The sequence below is a fragment of the Taudactylus pleione genome, unplaced genomic scaffold (assembly GCF_031769625.1).
Source record: "Taudactylus pleione unplaced genomic scaffold, aTauple2 ptg000156l, whole genome shotgun sequence".
Classification (NCBI taxonomy): Eukaryota; Metazoa; Chordata; class Amphibia; order Anura; family Myobatrachidae; genus Taudactylus; species Taudactylus pleione.
The window spans coordinates 17,053,509-17,079,958 of record NW_028284558.1 but is presented as its reverse complement, the minus strand read 5'-3'; the positions used below and the strand labels follow the sequence as shown (position 1 = coordinate 17,079,958).

The window sequence follows — 26,450 nt, the reverse complement described above, 5'->3', positions numbered from 1 at the left end:
GTGGAGCATCACCGCAATGCTCAGAAGCGCACATATCAGCCAGGTGCGTCAAAACTCACATCACAAGTTTTGTTGAAAGCCTCTATGGCGTGTGAGGCAAAACATTTGCTGTGGATGGATGCATTCTGGAACGGCACGCTGCATCCATCGCATTGAATTGATTTACCTATTGAGGGGTCATTCCGTGCCAAATCATCACAAAAAAAAGTAACTTTTCAACCCGACCATCTCAGATTTTCATGAAATTTAGTAGGCTGGTAGACGGCATAAACTAAATTTCATATGTACAATTTTAGCCCTCAGTGATACAGTGTTCATGCTACAGGGTTCCCCCAAATTGCACGGCATCATTGGCATATGGACAGTTCACTTTGGATGTATTATCCCCAACAACTGCAAGCCGACCGCATCACACGTAGGTGGATAATTACAGGCTGTAGCCCAGTGTTCACAGCGGGTTAGCGGACGTCCAAGGGAGACAGAGTTATTGCTGATATAACGTCAGCCCAGCTCTGGCAGCCGCTCACCATACCTGGGAAGCCGACATCAATAAGACACCTCAGCGCCTACAGCTTCATACGGCTACGGATAGCCCAACTCTGGCAGCTGCTCACCATACCTGGGAAGCCGACTTCATTAAGTCACTACAGCGCTGTCCAGTTCTTCATGGCTAAGGACAGGTACAATTCATACAGCGGTACATATATCTGGCCAGATAATTTGCACGTGACATTTTTGTTTGGACACCAATTCAGAACTCTAACTGGAATGTTATTCAGTACTGGGTGTCAATGATTTATTTGATTTAAACTGTCCATGATATTCCAATGTGTCAAGCACATAAGTAATTTATCAACATAGATACTAATGTATATTAGGGTAACATTGTTTCAATACAAAGAGGTATTTTATCATTAATTGTGAGATAATTGTCTTCATTAAATCTGATATATTATTTATATAATAAAGAATTTTGTAAAATGTTATAGTTTTTGGAGCCATGACTGTTTTATATACATGTGTGGATTCTGCTGTCTCACAATAAGAGCATTATTAGCGCAGTCTGAGATTTAGTATTGTTTGTTTATGGGTATTCACAAATCCCAGTGTTTAACAATTGCTGCTTTATATTAATTAGATATATCTTTGCATTCACCTAATTAAATATACTTTTGATAAGCGCCAGGATCATCGGTCTGTCGTTTTACATTTTAAGGTCTCAATCGCAGTCCCGATGGCAGTGGCTAGTTCACACACGTGCACGGTGATTAATGCAACAATCGGCCGATTGCATGAGTATAAGCAACTGCGTTCCTTGCAGAATCGAGCCCTTAGTCCCTTCTATCACTAGTTCTCAATGCAGAAGCTGCAGCCAGACTGAGAAGAACACAGTAGGGATGGCAATCGACCATCAATAGTATGGTTTACTACCGATGGTCTTGCCATCGATGGCAAAGTGGAACTCTATGGGGTTTTTTTCTGCTCCCTGGCTGTCCGCTAAGCCCCGCCACCTATGCCCCGTCCCCTGCTGTTTGATTAGCCCGTGGCTTGCCAGACACCTGGCAGCAGTGGCCATCGAGTGATGCAAACTATCGACGGCTCACCATAGATTGTTCTTGTACCATTGATGGTTATCACTGATGGTGCCATCGATGGCCATCCCTAGAACACAGAGAGAGACACTACAAGGCAATTGGTAAATATATCAACAATAGATTAAACCACCTGCGCCTCGGGACTGGAGCTCAGTCCACGCCCAGGAGCACCAAATCCCCAGATTATACAAACAAATTTATGGGCGGTCCAAAAGTAGCGCTGTCCACAAATCAAGGTATGTGTGTCTCCCTTCCGTCGTGTTTGAAGATATGATATCCTCAATCAGGGAAAACAGAAATATGACAAGAAATATTATTTAAATAAAATAAATTTCTGCAAAAACTGATGGTGGTATCATCAAGGCAACTCACCCCAAAACAGTGAGATGCATGCACATAAAGGTTTCTTTAGTAAAATCTTCTTATCACTTAACAATCAGTCACAATCCACTGTATGTACCCTTCTGGGTATAAACTCACCTGGGAACAGATGTTAGCATTCCCCAAAAGGTTTCTTTTATGCCGATTCAGATGTACACAGGATGATCTCAAGGGGGGACCCAAAAAATATCACTGGAGTAGAGTATTTTCCAATAAACATTTATTCGTAGGCCAATAGAAGTTTAAAAATGTATTTCCCAACAAGATAAAAAAAGGAGAAGTTCTGCCCTCTCATAGAATGCCCACCAACCACCTAGATGTTCCAATTGAGTAGTTTCAACCTCACCTGGAATGAAGTTGGCTTTGTCAGTCCATGGAAATAGATGAAAGGGTAAGTCCACAGTGGTGGTGGGTTCCTTGTAGCACCTACTATTGGACCGCCCAAAATTTTGTTTGTGCACTACAAGACAAGTCTGAACTTGCCAGTTGCATGGTTAGTGCAAGAATGGTTCAACTACCGTACTTAATATTTTTTTTTTACTCCTGTTACCAAAGGCTTCCCAAAATGAAGCTTAAACGAAAGAGAGATTGTATTTAAGTGTATAAATAGTTTATGTACAAAAAATTAAACACTTTTTGAAATGTAAAAGTCAATATTTAAAAATAAAACTATTTTTTTTATTAAAAATCTCTGGTCCCTTAGCTTCAAAACAAGACCAACATGAAAGTTCTACCACAATTTGAAGCAAAGTTATAATTTGTTTTATTTGACCATGCAAGCGTACATTTTAAATTTTTTTGTCATGTTTGCAACCCTACAACATGAACACCGTGTATCATTGAGGGCTAAAATTGCACATATGAAAGTCCCTTTATGCCGTCTACCATCCTGCCAAATCTCATGAAAATCTGAGACGGTCGGGTTGGAAGCTGTGATGATTTGGCATGGAATGACCCTGAGGGGGGAATTCAATTAGCCCCTTTAAGTTAATGGGTGCAAACTGAACGTCGGCGCAAACCGGGGATTTCTTTTTGGGTCTCTGAAAAGAAATCTGTGTTAACCCTGCAGTTAGCAGGTGATAACAGATAGTTTATTATTATCCTTTATTTATATGGCGCCAAAAAGGTTCCGCAGCGCCTTACACAGTACATAAATGAGCACACAAGAAAAACAGTTATTAACAGCACAAAACAATGCAGGACAAGGACATGGTTTATAAACATAGCTGCATAACACAAGCAGCAGGGCCTCAGCAACCAAGTGTTAGGCGCCAATAGGGGAGTTAGGAGTAAATTATACTATAAGTAGGGGGAGAAGCACGTGAGGGACGAGGGCCCTGCTCGTGAGAGCTTACATTCTAAAGGGGAAGGGCAGAAGGACAGGAGTGACACAGATGGGGTAGATAGGGAGGAAGGAGCATGGAGCAGCGGGTTAGGATATGTGCTGCGGAATGTGCGTTTAAGATGACCTGATGTTATGTCAAAATTAAGTCCTTCATTCATCTATCTCTATGGGGGGAATTCAATTCAACGCGCTATTGAATAGCAACGGGAGGGACTCCCGAAGCTATTCAATACACCGCGCTAAGGATTCCTTATTGCACCCCCCTGGGGATGCGAGGAGAAATCCGACCAAAGTGCCAGGCGCGCAGCTCTTTTTCTACTTAGCGTGGCTGTGCGCCTGGCACTTTGGTCAGAAAATGCCGGTTAACGCGCCCTAACACCCTTGTTAAGGCACAATAGGCGTGTTAACCGGCAATTCTCCGACCACACAGCGCATTGAATTGAATAGCTTTCAATTCGCGTTGAATTGAATTGCCCCCTATGACAGAAAATAGATTTTGTTTATGTGGAATTTACTTGAGAGATGTACAAAATAAAGTTGTAGCACTTACATTTTTGTGTGCTATATTTTGGCATCAAAATACATCCTGATAACAATGCAGCTATTATGGGACTGTCCCGCCATCCTAATACAGTAGTGAATACTTTAGCCCCAGCTGCTGTGTGCTATGCCATGCTCCTGTGAATGGGTACTTCTCACATGCTAGACCCACCCACAATGGGTGCAGCCATGCCCAACATGCTGTGCTGAATCCATGTACTTTAGGGATCGGTATGAAACAGTTAATGCGTCCGGCGGTTCAAATCCCGACGCCAGAAGACCGGCAATAGAAGATCCCGACAGGTAAGTATTTTTACTATTACTAACCCTACCCCTCCTTAGGGGTGCCTAACCCTAACCTCCCCCCCACCCCAAGTGCCTAACCCCCCCTGTAAGTGCCTAAACCTACCCCCCTCTTCCCCGCAGCCTAAACCTAAGTCTCCTGGGGGGTGCCTAACCCTAACATCCCCCCAGGGAGGCCCTGACCCCCCTTACCCTAGCCAGCCCTCCCAGGGGGGTGCCTAACCCGAAGTCCCCCCCCCGGAGCTCCAAACCTAACCCAACCCCCCACGCCGCTGTCCGCGCCCGCCTTACCTTCGTTCGGTATGCCGGGCACCCGGAATAGGGATAATGATAGGCGTCAGGATTTCGACGCATATCATTAGACCCCTGCCAAGGATTAGACAGTCGAAAAGCCGGCGTTCAGCATTTCGACCGTCTGCTTCCTGACTGTATCCCGTACTTTACACGGATTCTATGTGTTAACGGATGTTAACATTGGTTAACGGGCGTTAACACTGCTATTGGGTGAAAAAGGGAGCCTAATTGAATAGCCTCGGTAGATAAAGCCTGATGCTACCTCCCTTCTTCATCCCAGATAAATTATTGGGGCTAATGAATTTCAACCTTAACGTTAAATTAAAAAAATTGTCATGAAGGTACATCAACTATTGAAATAATAATTATGCTTAATACTTGGGAATAACAAAATCAAACATTTTTCATTATAATGACATTGAACAGTTACAAGGGAAGCTCATAGTTTACATTTAAACCAAAAAACAGTAATATCATAAAAAGCTAAACTGCAGATCATTTAACAGCAGAGCGGTAAAACATAATTCCACCCACCTCACAGAACAGCGTAAGTTTATCATCTGGTAAAAGACCATTTGCTTCGTCAAGTAAAAAATCACGTCGGATAAACTTCTTAAAGCCCCAGTCTTTGCCTTGCACAAACCGGTAAGCTCTTTGACTTTCTGTTTAAAATAAAGAAAAACATAAAAAAAAAATACAAAGAGGTACTTAGTGATGTATAATAACATGTATATATTCAAATTTTAAAATGCAGTGAAACATATTTAAATGGCTTAGGCTGAACACATTCACTTTAAATAAAATCTAAAACAAAATTCTTTAAATAATTATCAATAAAATACACTTTATATATGTATGCATGCTCTTGGTAACACTGCTTATGGAGATTTTCTAATGCTATATAAACTGACGCTGTTACAGGCAAGAAAAGTTTTGATTATTTATGGGTGAAGCTTAGGGTTACGCTACAAACCCCAGCAAGTCCAACCACGCACTGTTGCATGTTAAGATTTTTTTTGTGGCCAAAATAACATTGTAAAATTCCCAGTCTCCATGGTAGTCAGACTCAGCTGGAGAGTTTGTTTTTTAGGGTGCATTTGACAACTGTCTGAGCAAATTATTTTATACAATAAGGGGTAAATTTACTAAAGTGGGAGTTTTTAGAAGTGGAGTTGTTGCCCATAGCAACCAATCAGATTCTAGCTATTATCTTCTAGAAGGTGCTAGTTAAATGTTAAGTACTATCTGTTTGCTATGGGCAACATCTCCACTGCTAAAAACTATCACATTAGTAAATTTACTCTTAAATGTGTTTATTTTCAGAAAATACCATTAATCTCTTTACTCATTCCAACAATTAACCCAAATGGACAAAACAGTTTTTTTTTTCATTTGAAGAAACTGAAACAAAAACAGTCATTTATTTTCCATCTTATAAACACCACAAATAACTACTTTGGGGTTTTTTGTTTTGCCAATAATCCACCTTTAAAAATAGTAAAAAGCAGAATTCTATGTGTAGGTTTTGTCAAAAACATATCTGCACTTAAAATTATTTTAAAAAAATTGCATTTTCATTTTATCACATGTAGGAAAAAAATGGTAGTCCAACAAGTCCTACCATTTTAAAATCTATAAAACCTAAGCATTAAATGAAGGGTTACTTTATTTATTTGACCCGATATAGGGAATGTTCGGTATGGGCTTTAGATCTCTCCATATGTGGAAAATGTTATTTTTTTGTGTTTAGTTATTGTCTAGTGATCATACGTGGGTGATCCCACATTTACACAAGTAATTATGGTTGTCTCACCCATATAGTGGAAATGAGAGTTATTTGTAGCGCAGGGCACCATGGTTGGGTGATCACCAGACAATAGCTACTAGTGGGCCACAATTTGAAAGTGGAGACTCTCTGCTTTTAAATATGGGTGCCCACTTTTTATGTGGGGTAATCTAGCATGTACTGCCCTCCCACCCAGAGTAAAATTGCCTGGTGATCACCAGGCAATACATACTAAGAGGCCCCAACATTTGAAAGAGAGGACCCCCCTCTTTCAAAAATGGGTGCCCCTTAATTATTTGTAGCAAGGCTGTGGGAGATCTTCCTCCATGCGTGGACTACATTATTTCTCTGTAGTGCAGAGAGTTAATGTCTGGTGATCAGTATGCGCATGCACTTGCTGGCGTCACTTCTATGCCAAGTGCTACCATGCAGCGGCCACAGCTTCTTTCCACTCCAAGTTCAGTTTAGAGACTCAGTCGCACACAGATATACAAGTGTCACATATCAAACTGATCAGCACAGGCTGCTGGTGTGTCCTCATCACATTGCAACTTAGACACATTTACAGGAAACAGACGCCAGTCGCCAAAAGAGTTGCATGGGACCTGGAGACTCACTCACACCAGGAATATAGCGCTGCATGGCGTATTGAGGCTAGATGAGCAAGGACACATCTGTAGTATGAGGGTATTTTTATACCTCTTTTAATGTCTCTGTTAATAATGGACTGTTACTATTTAAAATGCTTCTCCACCTTCAAACGGTTTATTTTCACATCATTTCTCTGCATGGCTGCAATAGTTAGGTGAAATGGCAACTGTCTTATTAATTACTCTACTACAGCAAAAAATAAACTACTGGACTTTAACAGAACAGCAGTAAACATAATATAAAATTAATCTCTTATTTCCACAAATCCCCTCTAGGCTCCGACTGAAAGTGGCGTCTCCGGAATATAGCGTATCAATAAGTCGACATTAGCATACTAGTCACAAATTAAACCAGGTAGACCCTGACGCGTTTTGCTCCGATTAGAAGCTTTATCAAAGTCTGACTGGTATGTATTGATACGCTATATTCTGGAGACGCCAATTGCAGTCGGGACTTGACAACACATTTAATACCGGCTTGTAGAGGCAGGATATTACGGCAACATCTAGCCAAGACTCCACGGTGCCGCTGAACCTGGATAACTGGCCTCACGAGCAATTAGGAGATCTGGGCTATTCTTACCTGCGAGGATCGTGAGTATACTTGGTCTGAAAGAGCTCTTTGGGATACTAAAGGTGCCCCTAAAGCTCATATCACCTTACATCGTGTGTGGCAAAGATCACAATATACTTTGTTGCAAGTCCAATAATACTAAAGGACTCTTATCCATAAATAAATGAACACAACAAGGATGGCTTTATTTTATAAAAGAAATTCATTAACCTCTGGGACGTATCATTTTTCAGGGTATTCTGATTTTCTATACCTACCTGTGTCAACACAATTTGGATCAGCATTTATAAATATATGTAATTGATGTTTGTAAACATTTTATTGGTTTTTATTGTGTTTTTATATACATATGTGCATTTGTTATATTATATGTTCGATTATACATTGATATAAAATATCTTAAATATACTAATGGCGTCTTGAGTTACTTTCTCACCATTATGCCAAGGCTATTTTGGCACTTTTTGAGTGGGTCACATTCCAACATCAATATCACCATTTTATACAGTACTCGCACAATATAAACTTGTACTTTTTAGAAATCATTCGTAAGTATCCTAACCCTCCCCGTGCCTAAACCTCCCCCTAGTGCCTAACCCTAACCTTCCCCCCCCCCTAGTGCCCAACCCTAACCTTCCCCCCCAGTGCCTAACCCTAACCTTTCCCCAGTAGTGCCTAACCCCAGTACTTACCGCCGGGATGCCGGCGCCAGGTTTCTGACACTACTAAAATACTTTTTGGTTCTTACATCACTATTAAGCCACCTTTCCAGAGAAGGGTTTCCAATTAAAATCTGAACAGAGCATTTTGTTTTAACTTCCTATTTCTTGCTGTCTTAAATTAAACACATTAAATTTAAGGAATAATATATGTTAGTTTGACAAGGCATTCCTATTTTGAAAGGGAGAAAATCTACAGCATCAAATTAGGGGATCTCAGTTTTTATATGACCCTGAATGGGGGAGACTTGGGCTTTAGATCCGATCCCATCTCTTGATGTTTTGTGCAGCGTTGACTGTTATTGTCTGTTATTCACCAGATAATAACGACAAAGTAGTCACATTGGGCCTGATTCAGAGATGTACGCTAATGCCACTGCAGCTGCAATCTCGTATGCCGCTGCTGTGCAAACATATGCAAAATGCTGCCAACACTCCCCGTTACCACCCCCCAAACAATTCCTGACTGTCAGTCACACTGTAAATAAATACTCGCTGCTAGCGACTACGGTAATGTATCTTAGTGCATGCGCAGTCTCGATAATCGCTCATCTGTGAAAACATCGGCACAGCGTACATCTCTGAATTAGGCCCATTGTTTAAGAAAGGGGATCACCTTCTTTCAAACAAATTTACCCCCGACTGAGCAGGTGCCAGGATGGGGAAGATAGGGTACACTGATAGGATAATGACGTGCAGTAGAGATTACTAGACAAAGAGAAGATTTCCCTTACTCAAATGTGTATGTACCAGAGTTTATTAAAGCAAGAATGTGGGAGTTCATTCACTATCCCTGGACTTTCAGTCCCCCAACCCTCTGCAAGTAATATTTTTTTCTGAGGTGTAATCGTGGGCTACCACAATGATGTCAGTATAGTGCGGCCTACTCCCCTGCTAATTAATTACAACTGTTGGGGGCATGGTAAGTATATTATCCCACCCACTTCAGAATGTAAACTCTTGGGCAGAGGCCTCTTCCCTCTTGTTCCTTTAATATCCTTGCCAGCGACAGTCTATTCACCCATACAATGGGTACAGGATCATTCAGAGATGTTGTACTTTCCACTACAGTTCACCATTGCCTACTAATTCTAGCTTCAGTCAATTGCCCTATCTTTTCCCCTGTACTTGCCACTCCTTGTCTGCGGTTTTATTGCAATACTTGTATTTATGCTTTGGACTGTTCACTTTAATACTAAATAAATATAAAATATATATATATATATATATATATATATATATATATATAGCGTACTATATTGGTGTTTAGGTTACCTCTAGTACAGTGCTGCATACACCATGTGGCACATTACAAATGAAAGATAAGAATATATTTAATAGTTACAAACAGCAATGCAGTGCTGAGGACAGGTGGGACTGGCTATTAGCATGTTTGTTGTACCTGCTTAGGATGAATGGAACTCATCCTTAGCATTCAATAGATTAGAGCATGAGCAATAGGTTATGACACATGCTGAAAATTTTAACACAGCATTAACATTTTAGAACACAATTGTGACAACAATAATGTAATTAAACCATTCCTCTATAAAACAGAAGATAGGTGTTTGTAAAATGGATATATAAACGCATGAAAATGAACACATTTTAAGATTTTCTATACGCATTGCTCTTTGCCAATCCCATGTAATCTACTAGCAGCACACATTAAAACAGGGGTGGGGAACCTTTTTTCATCCGTGGGCCATTTTAATATATATAACTTTATTAATCGCGGGCTGAGTGCAGGCCACGCCCCCTCCATGTGATGTCACACGGGGGCGAGACCACAATCGCCGCATAGGTTTTGGCTGCAGGGTACCATTCTAGGCACCGTGCTAGCCAGATGAGGCTAGCAGAAAAAAAGCTCAGAGGGCTACACCAAATGATTGTGGGGGCCTTATACGTCCCCTGGGCCTGAGGTTTCCCCATTCTGGCATTAATGCATGGCAAATTTGGTGAATCATGCTAAAGACGTGTGATGTATGAGGGAACATAATATATTTAACAGCACTTTTGTCCTACTTTTAAAATTCATATTAATACTATAAAAGCAAATCAGTAAAGTTTTAGGATTCTGTTCATACTGAAGTACATATCCAGAGGCCTGTCAGATTCAGCTGATGATTGATTATACCAGCCAGACAAGCTGGAAAGGGAAGAGTAGGCGGCAGAGAGAAATTGCAGCAACATAATTTCAACAGAGTAAAAAAATGCATATATAACAGCAGCATTGAACGTCTTTCAGGTTGTTACAGTGACTGATCAGGTAAGGTGGGGAGAAACAGAGCTCACATGACTAGACTTTCAAATACTCATAACTAATGGGGCTCATAAATTAACAATGAATTGGGCCAACTCTGCGTTTTGCACACAAATGAGTAAATAAATAAAAAAAAAAAATAGACAATACATGGGATTCACCATCCAAAAAGTGATCTGAATTGGTGTATCAGGTTCTCCGCCTACCAATCAGGGCGGTAGATTGCCAGTGTATGGTATCGATCAGCCGTTTTGCAGACCATTTCGCCGATAGTAAAAAAAAAAAAAAAAATTGTTCTAGTAAAATGACGACCCTTTGAGATGATGTATCGGCACTTTCATGATTTGCAGATCCGGTCTTTGGATAAAAAAGATCTGCATATCACTGTAAAATATAGCCAATGTTAAATTTTAGGGAGGGCAATCCAAAAATGGTGAATCTTTTTTTTGCGATTTATGAGCCCCATAAGGTGAAATCGCCAGTACAAAAGCAAGCCAGTATACAACATAGCGGCTAAACCAGTCTAAAGTAGTGGTTAGGGCGCCCTGACGTTGATTAGGGCACCCTAACCACTACTTTAAACCGGGCTTTGGACACATTTCTTCACGCACCTCAGGAGGCTGCAAGAAGAAATATGTTGCCCCCCCGCAGTTTTAGGCGTCCGAATGGAGCGTTTATTTCGGCAAAGTTAAACTCCTCACATTTTTGAGTATTTTTACCCAAAAAGGAGTAGATCATTATTAGTATTTAAACATATTGGAAATTTGCAGTATAATAAGTGTTCTCCCCAGAAAATTTTTCCAGCCGGGTGGCATCAAGAAGTAGCCAGGTGGGGGCCTTAATAATAGAAATAAAATGTTTTAAACTTTGACCTTATAATGATTTAAACTTGAAATAACATTGTATATATTCTCCTCTTCTTATTAGAGGCCCAGTCGTCTGATTATCTGATTATGAAAAAGCTGCAAAGTCTGTAGGATCTGGTCCTTTTTATACAGCTAACAGATGCTGTCCCCACTTGCAGGCTCCCAAAGTACCGAGTTGTAGGATGTTTCTTGCTGGGTGGTTCACCCGCAAAAAACAGCCTGGGGAGAACACTGATAATATTGAAAGTCACCCGCGGTGAAGCATTAGCCCATCAGGTCCCTCACATGTATTTAGACCTAATCACATGCCCCTCGCATCTGACCATATGCCCATCAGACCCACCACACGAGTCCTTTACATCTACCCACATGCCCATAGGGCAGCTAGAGGGGAGCATGCCGGGGTTCGGGATAGGGAGGAAGGTGAGCTCTTATTTACACTCCGTTTTTAACAGAGCTGTAGTAGAAGAATGTAAAATGCATTGTATCGTCACAAATAACTATTTCAATTTGTGTCGTCAGCAGCTCATGAGTCCAATCTGCCATAATTAGGGTGCTTACAAAATTGTCACAAATCATTACCGATTAAATATTAATTTGTACAGCAAATGCAGGCAAACGTTCAGTAGCTGATTTACGAACAAACAGTGGGAATACTGCATTCACTGTTTCCCACCTACAGGTTTTTTTTTTTTCCGGTAAATGAACTTCCAAACGCTGTGCTGCCTGGAAAGGTCCCACCAGCCCTATAAGTTCCAATAATGAAAACTAATAGTAAAGGTAGACAGTGTTTGTAGTCTGTTAGACATGCTAGATGGCTACTTTGACATTATAAATTCTGACAATTATTGATTAAAAAACTAAATAAGCAAAAGTAAATTAATTTGCTTGTTTCGCGATGGATTAACCAAATAAACAGTCAGTAAGTCATTTTACAACTTGCGCATGATTTACAAAAGGAAACAACTTCTCAAAGCAGCGAGACCGCATTTGTAAAGGTGAAGCAGTGTTTATTGAAGTGCATACGTGACGCATCTCTGCGGCTGGATCTTTCTTACCCATATGTTTGATTTTATAGCCATCATCATCAACAGTGAACACTTTAACAAATCCTATCCTTCGAGCCAAAGATCAGGCTGAAAACTGGCGTGTTTACTGTACAAAACTCTGCATAGCCCAAAAGTTCTGTACGTAATTTTCGCATGTGTTTCGCCTGAAAATGCGCGTTAGCCGCAAACAGCGTCACAAGACTGCATTGATTAATATGGTATGCAACACGAAGTGCTATGATGCCGCGGCAAGTTCGGTTGTGCTTTGCACACGGACTCAGAAGTACACAGATATACAAGTGTTACGTATTATCATCATCATTTATATGACGCCACAAGTGTTCCGCAGCACCTTACAATGTATGTAAAAGAAATGGTGACCAAAGACTTACAGTACAATACAATACAGGACAAGGATAATATACATTGCCACATTAGCGACCATAACACTCACATAAGCAGCAGAGCTTAAGCAACCAAGTGTTAGGTGCCCTAGTGGGGAGTAAGAAGTAGATGAAAGTAAAGTAGGGAGAAGCACAAGAGGGTAGAGTGTTAGTGCTGTCTCGTGAAGCTGTTTTTCACATCCGATTGTGACTATGATGCACTCTCGGATGGAAAAGATGCACAGTGCAAGCCAAATTGAATGGGTTCTGCCAGCTCAGTGGCGCCAGGCGTCTTGCACTGCATGGTGAATTGAGGCTAGTCATATGAGGACACATCTGTAACGTAGTTGCAGCCTAAAAACACCTATGATACTCTCAGCAAATGGACTTGCATTCAATTCTACATCAGACCTAAAATATTCTTTGCAATTAACTTAAATAGACCAAACTACAGTATTTGCAGCTAAACTAATGAGGCCTGACACAAAATAGCATGGCCACTCCTCTTACTGCTTAGCCAGTGTTTAACATTTACTGGAGGTAACTCTAGCTCTGATCTGCAAACAGTGAGCACTGTATGTAAAGAGGGAACAATACTAATAGAATTTTCTTTGGATACACTCCAAATATTATATGACACCAGTGAAAATCAAACAAAGATCCTGGGTTTTTAAGTACATACTCAATACCCATAAACAACAGCAAGGCAGCAACAGTTCTCCCACAAGAGAGACTATACCAAAAATGATCTTTGAATTAAAAATATATATTAACCACTTGCCTGGCACAGTCGTATCAGATACGACCATGCCAGACTGGGCTTTCCCGACATGGTCGTATCTGATACGACCAGTCAGAGAAACACAGTGGGCGGCTTGCTGGAAGTTAACTTCCAGCAGCCGCCCATCTCAGAGGGACCTGCCGGTCCCTCTACACCTACGGCTCCTCCTCCTTTGTGTCCCGATCACTGCTGGCCACAGTGATCGGGCCCCGGCGGCACCCCCCTAGAAGGAGCAGTGGCCAGCAGTGATCGGGCAGCCATTTCAATAATAGGCAGTAGCGGGGGCTCTGGTAGCCGCCACTGCTGCTATGTAGCGGAGCCGCTAGCGGGACACCCTCCTGCTGCGGCTCCGGATCACAGTGATCAGTGAGATCACTGTGTGAGAGAAGCAGCAGCGGCGGCTCTGGTAGCCGCCGCCGCTGCTGCTATGTAGCCGGGCCGCTAGCGGGACACCCTCCCGCTGCGGCACCGGATCACAGTGATCAATGAGATCACTGTGTAGTCAGCAGCAGCAGCGGCTCTGGTAGCCACTGCTGCTGCTATGTAGCCGGGCCGCTAGCGGGACACCCTCCCGGTGCGGCTCGAGATCACTGTGTAATCAGCAGCAGCGGCTCTGGGAGCCGCCGCTGCTGCTATGTACCCCGGCAGCCCCACCCACTCCTTTCCGGCCTCAGCTCCACCTCCCCAAGTCCCCATGTGTCCCGATCACTGCTGGCCACAGTGATCGGGCAAAATATAAAATAGTTATAAAATATGTGTATACATTATATACGTTCTTTCCAAATATATACACACACACACACACATATATATATTATATACACACACATATATATGCATATGTATACATATACACACGTGTGTGTAAGCAGGAGCAGTATATATGTTCGATATAGATATATATATACACACACACATCTATACATATATCTATATCTACATATATCTCTCTCTCTCGATATATATCGATAAATATCGCAGAGCCTCTGATTAGGGATGGCAACCGACCATCGATGGTTTGCAAACATCGATGGCCTGACTGAAAACAAGTGGTTTGCCATTGCTGGTGGCCATCAATGTTGCACCATCGATGGTAGCCCTCAATCAATGCTTAGGAAACATCGACAGTTGTGGTCTACACAGATCTTGCCCAATCGCTAAACAATTGATGGCTTCTAACGATGGTTGAACCATCGATGGTACAGCTGTCAATGGCCATCACTACAGTATAACATAAAAATTGCTATTTTTATGGTATACTGGGTTTTAAAAAAAATATTGGTTTTCAAATAAAATAGTGATGGATAAGTTTAAAATTATGTTCTTGACCTAATTCAATCATAAAAGAAACCGACAATTTTGGAGCGGTTTTTGGAAAAAGAATTCGTCAGTTAAGTGGTTAAAGAACACTAGAAAACACAACAAAATATTTCTTGTTGAATTAAATGGTAAATAACCGTATAGAAAAAAAATAAAATAAATAAATTGGAAAAAGATGTGCAGCCAGCCCCTGGGAGTAAATTCGCGTTTGGCCGAGAATAAACATAAAAGGACATCACTGGGATTCGCGTGTGTTTTTTGCAACCAAAATCACGAATTTACTAAGAATCGCATTTGCCTGTCTATTTAATCTGATCATGTATCATGTGTGAGTTTGGTCATATTGGCCCCTTCTCAATAGATTCCACTGAGTACTGCACAGATCATAATACATACCAAGGGGACTCTGCACAGGATAACTATTAAATTGTTGTGAATGTATTGCGAAAACCAACTTGGGTTTTTTTTTTTTTGACAGTGAGACTACAGGTCCCAGCAAGCCTGCCCCGGCATGACGGCACTTGAAGAACCACAAGTAAGGGCCGGTGGCACCTGTACCCCCCACTGTAAAGGAAACATTCTAAAAGAGACAATACACGCACACCGAGTAGGTTACCGCTTTTTAACCACTCATGCACACTTACATACTCCATGGTGCTGGTCAGTCCCCTTCCCAGGTAAAAATCCAGGGGAGTTGGCAAGAAAACAAACCGCAATCCCGATCCAATGGACAAGCAAGCACCCACCGTATGTACATTCTGTACATACAGTGCTTCGCAGAAAACGACAGGACTCATGTGGTTTCCTGCACCTTAGTGCTGATTGGCTGAGAGAGAGGTCTGACTAGTAGCCAATCAGCAGCCGGTTTCTATGGCAGCAAACATTGACTGACTAAGAATCAGACCTCTCTCAGCCAATTAATGCTAATGTGCAGGAATACACGTAGGTCCTCATTCTCAGGGAAGCACTGTATGTACAGTATGTACATACAGTGCTTTCTCGTTAGCAAGATCAGGATTGCAGTTTGCTTTTCTTGCCAAGCCCACAGGATGTCGACTTGGAGAAAGGGACCAACCAGCGACATGGAGATAGTATGTATGTAGTGTGAGTTTAGTGAGGGATTAATAAAGGGTTAACATATTTGGTGTGTGTCTTGTCTTTTAAAAAACAACAACTTTATAGTGGGGGTACAGGTGCCACTGGGTAATTACTGTTTGGGCATGGTAGCACTTGCGGTTCTCCAAGAGCCGCCATGCTAGGGCAGGCTTGCTGGTACCAATAGTCGCAATGAATAAGACCAATTGCTTTACTATTTATCACAAATTAACCCTGCACCCACAGCCACCAGGGGTTTAACCCTGGCCCTGGGATATCCTCGGGAGGGGGGACCCCTTTTTGGGGAGGTCCCCACTTTCTGAATAATCCCAGGGCTGCAGTGACTAGATTGGAGATGGTTAATGTGATGGCAGGGGAACAAGGTTATGGCATTACCCCCTGGTTGAGCCCGGTAGTGGTTACTTGAAAAATAAGGGAACCCTACGTTGTTTTTTCCCCCAAATTTCCAGTACTAGAACGGGCTTCCAAGGCTGGTATGCTTTTGGGGGGACCCCACGCCATTTTCTTTCTAATTTATAACCCTTTATTTTTCAGTCATTTATAAAAGCACTGCACAAATCCGCAGCGAAAGAAGGATCGGGCGTACACACTGCAGGATCCCTAGGATATATTGTATGACGGATCGTGGGAGTTCTTTCCAAATCTAGCTTCAGAGTGCAAAAAGCATTATATAATAAGCAAAGCCAACACAGAATCTGGTGACATGTTCTCTAATTAAATGCGTCCTCCAACCTCGATCACCCTTCTACACCAGATTGTCATGTTAGTAGTGAGGTGATCTCAAACAGAGTCGCAGTGCAAAAATGCACTAGTGGGTTCCTATTCAGGAAGAGTCCTGTCACATGTAATAGTGTGGTGGGGTAGTAAATCTGCAATGGAATATTAAAGGTTAACACTGAAAATTGTAGAGTTCATATCTGAAAGTGAAATTTTGGCGCTTAATGGCTCTCCCAAAAGACGTAAAAGAACTCAGAAAAATTAACAAACTGGTAGAAACAACAGTCAGCTGATAGGTCACAGCACTCATCCAATCAGGACGAGGCTGTCATTTCTACTAGTGTGAAAAATCTTTTCAGCTTCTCCCTACATCAGTGAATCTTTCTAGCCAAGGACCACTACACTAGAAACAATGGGCCTTGGGAGAATGCCAGAGGAGGGGAACGTTAAAAAATAAAACTATTAAACCCTTAAAGCTGTATACACACGGTACGATCTGTTCAGTGAACGATAACGCTGGACGATTTCCCTTGAACTTTCTGTAGTGCAGGACAAACGATATTTGGTGTACACACTGAAAGACATCTTTGAGTAAAGTCATCCTGCCACATCTCTGAACAGGCAAATCTGGCCTGCATATACGGACGACCGTAGATATCGTTAACGTCCATGCAGGAGCATCATTGGTTGTTCGCTACATAAAAATGAACAATTTATCGCTTAAACGATATCGTTATCGTTCCTATATATATCGTACCATGTCTACGCACCTTTAGGCTCTGTTCAAACCAAGTATTTGTTTGAAATATATAATAATGTAAAATATAATAATAATAAAAAAATAGATAACTGACCCATGGCTTTTGTTTCTTCCCTTTTAGCATTTAATAGAGAAAATTTAAACTTTGCTCGAACTTCACTTTTCGGACAGCTGACCAGGAGTAAATATAAAGATAGATAATCCTTGCTCTCATCGTCAAGTCCTTTTGGGTTAACTCGCAAGCACCTAGGGGACAATAAAATAAATAAATAAATAAAATCAGATTTCTTGGCATGCATGACACATTACCTTTCCACCAACATCAGAAAACAGCGTAGCAGGCCACAAAATAAAGACACTTACCATTTCATTTTATCATTTGGCCCTGATGAAAAAGTAGAACTTTTTAAAACTTCACCCATTTCTTCTCGGCAAAAACTGAAGTTATTTATGGTCCACATATAGGAAAATTTCACTACTTTGACCTGAGAAAACAAGCCAAAAACAAAATATATTTAGCCATTCTTGTATAAGCAATTCGATCACAAAAATATACTGTTAATATTTTATTTCATTCCAAATTTACACTAAAACTTCATGGTATTATCTATTAACTTGAGAATACAGTAGAATGAAACACTTGGGTTAAATGACCAGATAACACTTGGGAAAATTATGCAATTCATACCCATGTTAGGGATTCATATAGATATACAGTTTTATAAAAATTTTTGTAAGAGCTGTAGATGCTTTGAATGTGTTAAGGGGCACATCCACTAGGCGATATTAATGAACGATTACGACATCGTTATTCAATCGCTCATTAATCGCGCACTATAATGTCAGAAACGACCGGCGATGCGCGCCTCCGCTGGTGGTTTCCGACATCAATCATCGCCCGAACATGCTGATCAATCTGTCGTGCAGATCTGCCGATAACGACAGTTTGACCATGTTCAGGGATGAGGGAGGGAGCCTACACTAAACGATATATCGTTCAGTGAAGGCACTGCACAGGTTAAATAAACTGAACGATAACGATATTGTTCAGTCCTTCACTAGTCGCCTAGTGAATGTGCTCCTTAAATGACAACCAGTTTCCCAATACTTTGCACACAATAAAGGTACTTAGGGGTTTATCTACTAAATGCAGTTTTGCTGTGGGATATAAAAGCATCAATTTTTTTTTAACAGACATTACACTTCATATAAAAATCGGTGGCCAAAACCACTGAAAAACTGCGTTATGTAAAACCAACATTTTGTAAATAATCGCTTCTCAATATTTTCTTCAGTAAACTAAAGATTTCCACCTTCAGATGACTAATTTATTGGTGTATACATTTCACTCCCCCATATAACTTTCATTTATTGATTACATTAACTTTCTTCTGTGCTTGTCAGCTATGACGTCATACCATCAGGCAAAGTTGTTTATATAACACTCCAATATATAGCAGACAACGTTGCTCTCTGTATACATTTATATTGGACACTCCAATTATTAAACCACCCTCAAATTAATATTAGCGTTCCCGCTAGGCTGTTTCAGCGGGGTGCCCCACTGAAACAGCCTGCGGGTTCTGTCCTCCACCCACGGGCTGCAGTGTCCCACGGGTGGGGAAAACGGCAGAGCAGCAGTCAGCGCCGGTGAACAGATGCCGGGCACGGCGCTTGGGGGCTGCCCGGTATGTGCGTAAGTGCCGGGCACACCCCCAATAGTGGCAAAAAGGAGACCAGTCATAAAGACACGCCCCCTTTTCATTGGCCACGCTCTAGGTCTGGCGCCCTGCTTGCCGCCGGACCTAGAGTGAACACTAAATATCACATCCCTCAAAGCTATTGAAATCCAAACCCATTATTATTCATTTTAAACCAAATAATGTAAAACACTCAGGGCCATATTCAATTTGGAGCGAAAAGCCGTTCTAGGCGAAACTTTTTCGCTGATTTGATTTATCCCCGTATTCAATTTTTCCGACTTTTCGCCGGTGCGAAAAGTAAATGTATCAGACCCTGCGATAAAGCATCACCTATGAATAGGTGGCTTAAAAAAAGGGCAGAATAGGGGTTTTGTGATGCAGACTTCAAAAAACCACCCTGCACCCCTTGGACAATCACCCAAAGTTATTCTGTGTCAAAAAAAAAAAAAAAATTTAAAAAGTACCACAGAATACCCCAAAAAAGGTACTTTCATTTTGGGGGCGAAAAAACTAAAGTTGGAGGACAAACTTTTAAACTAGCGAAATAGACTCAGGGGGTCCCCAAGTAAGTTCCAGGTGTTTTTGTGATTGCAGGTGCTTGCGGCAGGTGGAGATTTCACGATTTTTACAAGTTCACTTTAGCCACTTAAAAATATGCTTGCACCCATTGTCAGGTACCCCAAATTTGATGGGACTACTTATTTTACCCCAAAAAGTGGCTAAATACTATTCTTCACCACTGTCCCAAAGATGCTAAATAGCACCTATTAAGACCATTCAAAGACCCCAAATACCTTTTGCAGGGCTATTCGGGGGTACCCATTGTGAACCCCCATATCAGAGCATCTTTTGGGGGGTGTCAGGCTGATTTCCCAAAAATGACAGGACTTTCCGCCAATTTCTTTTTCGCGGGGTCCCGTTTTCGACGATTTGGAATTGAATAAGGGGATAAGCGGAGACGAGCGCGATAACTTTAACGGGAAAACCTCCGATGACAGCGAAAAGGCCGGCAACTGACTTTTAGCTCCAAATTGAATTTGCCCCGTATATTTAACCTTCATAACGACGACTGATTAAGCCCACCAGATAGATTTAAAAAGCTTGAAATGAATGTGCAAACTCTCCAATATTAAATAATCCTCCCATTTTATAATATGAAGTTCAAAATTGTTCTAAACACTTCCTCCAAACTAATAACCAATTATCTTCCAGCTCATGTCATCTTAATTTGTCAATTCTCACTTTGTGTGCTGCCAGACTAGAAAATGGAGCCTGCTAGGAGAGTAACGGCACACTTGGACTTAAGCTGGGCATCCACTATACAATTTTCTGTCAGATATCTGTCCAATCTGGCTGGTTGGAATGAAAACCTGGTAATGTATGGGAGCAAATGACAGTCGTTCATTTGCTCATAAACACTGGAAAACAGCCAAAAATGGTTGTTCAGACAAATTGGTTAAAAACACACAAATGCAACCAATTTGATATATTTTCTTGTCCTTTTTTCAGTGTTTAAAACTCTATGATCAACGGTGTAAGATGCATTTGAAGGTAAAAGGATGCACAAAAATACGCTCGGCGCTACTGAGTCACACTGAGCTCCCGCGTTACGTGTGGCATGACTTGTAGCGCATGGAGGATAGATGTATGTGGGCACATCTGTAGCAACAAGCTATGCGTTCAATTGACATTTTACAGCGACAATCTATGGGATCTCAAGATGTCACTGTAATAAGTGGCCAATGAATAATGACTGAGCACTTGAGTCACTTACTGTGGTTCCATTTCTTGACTGACTAGTGATCACCACAATCTCTCCTGAGTCTTTTGAAGATCATTACTTTGCATTGCACCCACATTATGCCTCTAGCCCGTGCTCACCTGACCAAATTCTCAGCTGTTCCCAGTTTTAAACCCTTTTGCCTCAGAAAAATAAAAACAAAACAAAAATTTAAGAAAAAAGAAAAACCTATCCAAAGCAGATAAGCCTTTTTAAGCTGGGTGCACACTAGGTCGACGGGTACTTTAGATATATCCCTCGTTCAATAGAACGGGCAATATATCTGTCGGTGTGTACCTATCTTTAGTTGGGGATTCAATTCTACGTGATGTGCTCTTCTGGAAGGCACATTGCTCCCGCAGGCATCACAACTTTTCCCTCGTACCACACAGGCCCAGGCCTCTGAACAATGGCCTCAATGCTGGGCTTGTTCTGCCCTTAAATATCAGTGTACTGAAGTAAAATGTTTAATAATAGTTCCAGCATGGCATGTACAAACCATCTGAACCTGGACAGCCCTTTGAATCATAAGGACTTTTCACAGGCATACAGATGTGTCCTTCTTCATCTCTGCTTAATACGCCATGCAGCGCTATATGCCTGATGTGAGTGAGCTGTAAGGTCCCGCACAACTCTACTAGCATTGGGCATCTTTTTTTTGCCAAAAAAATCTGTGTGTGACTATTTACTAAGCTGAGTTAGGAGATAAAGTGAACAGTGATAAGGTACCAGCCAATCAGCTCCTAACTGCCATTTTTCAAACACAGCCTGTGATATGGCAGTTAGGAGCTGATTGGCTGGTGCCTTATCACCGTTCACTTTATCTCCTAACACAGCTTAGTAAATAGACCCCAAGACTGTAAATGGAATTAGGCGTGGAAAAGAGCGACTCAGTTACACACAGATATATACAAGTGTCACATAACAAATTAATCAGCATAGTCTCCTGGTGCATGCTAGTTGCATCTCATTGGGGGGGAATTCAAATCAAAGGGATGTTGAATAGCTGCGAGAGGGAGCTCCCGAATCTATTCAATTCAACGCAGTGTTATGGTGGACTAAGGATTTCTTCTCGCACCACCCTGGGGATGAGAGGAGAAATCCAACAAAAGTGCCAGAAGCGCAGCTGTTTTCCTGCTTAGTGCGTTGCTAACAGCCGCGCGCCCAGCACTTTAGTCAGAGAATGTCGGTTCTCACGGCTAAACACCCATGTTAAGTCGCGAGAACCGGCATTCTCCGACAAAACAGCGCGCTGAATTCAATAGCTCTGGAAGCTCCCTCCCGGCGCTATTCAATTCGCATTAAGTTCCCCCCCATTGTGACAGACGTATTTTTGGTAAAAGAAAAATGATGCCCAGAGCTAGCAGAGTCTCACAGGACCAGGCGCGCCAAGAGGGGCTGTTTGATGCGACTGCAGCAAAGACGAGTGAGGACACAACTGTATGTGACTTTTTCTATTTTAGCTTTAAACAGAGGACAAAACACACCCATGTGAAAGCAAAAATGTGTCTGCTACATTTGAAAAACAATACGCAGTTTTACTAATATTTGTAAGATTTCCATGCAAGGAAATTTGTAAAAACTCACAGGAAGGCACTATCATAACAGCAACACAGTGTATGTAAAAACTCACAGGAAGGCACTATCTCAACAGCAACACAGTGTATGTAAAAACTCACAGGAAGGCACTATCACAACAGCAACACAGTGTATGTAAAAACTCACAGGAAGGCACTATCACAACAGCAACACAGTGTATGTGAACACTCACAGGAAGGCACTATCACAACAGCAACACAGTGTATGTGAAAACTCACAGGAAGGCACTATCACAACAGCAACACAGTGTATGTGAAAACTCACAGGAAGGCACTATCACAACAGCAACACAGTGTATGTGAAAACTCAAATGGGGATGGCAACATTAGGAACAATGATTTCTAGAGTCTATACAGTTTTTTTGAACATTAAACGCAAATATAAAATGAACAAAAACGCTAGTAGTATATGGACCATAAGTAGCTTGAAAGGGAGAAAAAAAATTCTAATTTTAATCAACTACTTGGCAGCTTTAAGGAAATAACATAGGGGGGCGATTCAATAGACTGAGAGTTGGATAGCGCCGTTATGGAGCTCCCGAAGATATTCAATTCACTGCGATGCTTAGGAAGTAAAGTCGGAGAATGCCGGTTCTCGCGACTTAACCTGGCTGTTAAGTCACGAGAACCGGCATTCTCCAACTGAAGTGCCGACCGCGAGGCTGTTAGCGCCACGCTAAGCCAGAAATCAGCCTCGCGGCCGGCACTTTAGTTGGATTCTCGAGAAGAAATGAAGTTTCGGACTAAACAACGTGCTGAATTGAATCGCTCCGAGAGCTCCCTCTATTCAATTCCTGCTGAACTGAATCACCCCATAGTGTCATTTAGTATATAGCACACACAGGGCTCATTGTTTGCCTGCACATTGTAGGAACTACGGACCTAATTCAGAGTTGTACGCAATACTGATGTTTTTCCCAATTGGAGTAATTTTTTGCCACTGCACATGAGTCAAGGTACTTTACTGTAGTCGCGCGCTTCAAGTCTTTATTCATAGGGAGCATCAGCTTTACAATGCAGGCGTGTCTTGACCACTTCTGGGGTGTCACTTCCTACATCTGCAACCCCTTGCGCAAAAAACATGGCTCCTGCAACTCAGGTACGGCAGCCATTCTAATTGACTATAGACTAACTCATCTGCGTCCGATGCTGCGCATGTTTATGCAGTTGTGGACATCTGTGATGGCTCAGGTGGGCGTCTCAGTACAAGTCCCGGCCGCTGCAATACATTATATTTTCGCACATCCACAGCTGCATAAGTCGCACCTGCAGGAGCATTAGCGCACAACTCTGAATCAGGCCCTATAAATGCTGCGTTACTCTCACTCTGTTGCATATACTGTCTATGAGAACGACCAGAAGGCCTAATTCATTATAGTGTAAGGTATGGACCATAGCCTGAACATAGTAGGCATGGTAACCATAGAAATCAATGCTCCCTAGGTCACTGTGCACTTTCACAACGGTTTCTTTACTTTCAGTCCACACAGAGGACTCTATTACCAAGTATAGAAAACACATTAACTGGACTTACCGAGTGTAGGATGCACCTGGAATTCAGCTTGTACTATTTTAGGTACTTCCTGTTCTTCAGTGTGTATTCAAACCACTTTTACATACAAAAAGAATAGATCTTTATGACAGGCGTTATAGATGGGTCCAATATACAGTGGATGGTGCCAACAGCACCAGAGGCTAAACATGATTGTTTTACCCCATGTGTACAATTCCACAAGGTATCGAGCATACCATAAAGTGTTTTTAGGAAAGGTGCACTGGCACAGGAAACAATCATTTACCCCGGGTTGTGGTCAGTAATATACCTTACTGTAATGACATGTGATTGCACCCAAACCCAAATGTAAGCCTCAAAACATAGGTTGCCTTGTACTTCAGGCTGGGTGGCCATAATCCTCTTTATGGAACATACTGTAGAACACTACAAGCAAATATATGAATTATAAATGTAATACTACTTTTATAAATGCAAATCATATTGTAGAACCATACTCTACTCCGTGTGCATTGTTTTGCCTATTCGAGCGTAAGTTGGCATACGTGTCAGACCTGCATTCGGACGTAGGCATATACACTTTTTTTTTGTGTGCCATGCATAGTGTCAAACTTTACACGAAACACAACACGTGTCTCTAGGTGTTTGCAACATATCTTAAACACGCAAAACAAGTTCATCATCATATATAAATACTGTAACTTTTCATGCACTTTAAAGTTCGGAAGGGAAATTCCAAATGGCAACGGCTGGGAATACTCATTCGGTCTCCAGGAATGGGCCAGCAAACTTTACAGAACTTTAGTGTTGTGCAAATGAATAGATAAATAAAGTAAGAAAAAAAATACACTTTGGGGCAGGCTTGGGTGAACTCGCAGCTCTTCGCCCATGGTTGAACTACAAGTCCCAACACGCCTAGACTGGCAGTGCATGCTGAGACTTGTAGTTCCACCACCAGGCACATAACTCCTGGATGACAGAGCAAAGATGCACAGTAGAGGTCTCCCATCACCATTATGATCATTACAGATGCTGGAGGGGGTGCTAGGAATGGAAAGACAGATCTTGTTTACCTGGGTATAACACCAGCTCTCTGCCACAGGTCCACAGGACATCTCTACAGGGGGGGGCGGCGTGGAACCTCCAGACATGGTGGCCCCTATGTAAAAACAGCCTCAACACAGTCAATATGGGCTTTTCTCACTTTTATAAACAGAGCCAGGGGGGCTGTCACTCCATTGTTCCATGGGAGACAGAGATTCACCACCAGGGGCCTCCCATACTCTCACATGGTGGATCCAGGAGCCTCCTCTGCCACTTTATAGAAATCTGTCAGTAATTCTGCCGGTACTCAACGGTAACTGAGTACCGGCACCTCTTAGGGACTCGCTGTGCTCACTACGCATGCTCCGGGAGGAAGAAGGGAAAAAAAAAAAAAGTCTCGCGTCACTAGTAGAGCTGGATCTCGCGAGCTTTCCGGGCGCAGGCGTCCGGGGCTGAGGGGAGAACTAGAGTAAAGCGGAGATCTCATGCGCATGCGTGGTTAGTGCTTTGCTTCCTGACTGCTGTTGCTGCTGTGTGTCTCCTCTCCAGCTATTTAGGAGCTGCTGCTGCTGCTGCAAGTCCCAAAGGCATTGATGTGTACAATGCAAAAACTTTTTTTTTTTTTTTCTTTTTTATTGAATTGTTCAGGGGAGTGTGAAAACTCAAGCTGATTAGATTTGTGTCCTATCTAAGTACATTTACCATACTCAGAGATGTCACATACTTAGCACTGCCTCTCTATGGGTTTGATTACTGTAAATAGAGTATTTAAAGTGGCAGTAGTAAAAGCTTCATTCAGCTTGGATAGCGGATCTGCGGACGCACGCACCCGCTTGATGTTTGCATTACGTATGCAGCGTGCGTGCGCGAACCGGCTGCTGCAAAAGCAAACGCAGCAGTTACGCAGAGCCATCACAGAGTGATTGACAGGAAGCACCGTTTAGAAGTGGAGAGGCATACTTGCCAACATACTGGCTGCTCCCTCCAGGAGGGAGCAGCCAGGTCAGCTTAGCAGGGGGTGGGGCCATTACACTGCATTTAGGGGTGGAGCTGGGGGAGTGGTCACATGGGTGCAGCATTTGGCCCCGCCCCTGCTACACAATACCGAGATTTCCGGCATTGTGAAGCAGGGGGTGGGGTCATGATGACGCAACTCAGTGTCATCAGCCCCCCCCCCCCCCCGCTGCAGGTGTTTGTGGTTGAATTGTGGGGGTGACTGGAGGGGCCGGGAGGCTTGCCTACTTTTCCGGGGGAGGAAGGGGGGGCGGAAGCAGCACCCGATTTCGGGAGAGTAGGCATGTATGGGAGAGGAGGGGTGGTCGGAGGAACGCAGGCGTGCCTGTGCGTTTGAACGCAGTTACAGGGGCGTG

General features: G+C 42.3%; 1 protein-coding gene across 1 annotated transcript in view; it reads right to left on the bottom strand.

Moving 5' to 3' along the window:
• The window catches only part of SPOPL (speckle type BTB/POZ protein like), a 50,061-nt gene extending 24,626 nt beyond the window's left edge, over positions 1-25,435 (bottom strand). The window contains exons 1-4 of the mRNA XM_088474864.1: positions 25,110-25,435; positions 17,806-17,927; positions 17,537-17,688; positions 4,993-5,120 (exon numbers count right to left, since the gene is read on the bottom strand). Coding sequence (XP_088330990.1) covers positions 4,993-5,120; positions 17,537-17,688; positions 17,806-17,927; positions 25,110-25,187 — 480 coding nt within the window. The 5' untranslated portion in view covers positions 25,188-25,435. The remainder of the gene's footprint in view (positions 1-4,992; positions 5,121-17,536; positions 17,689-17,805; positions 17,928-25,109) is intronic.
• Between the last annotated feature and the right edge of the window lie 1,015 nt (positions 25,436-26,450).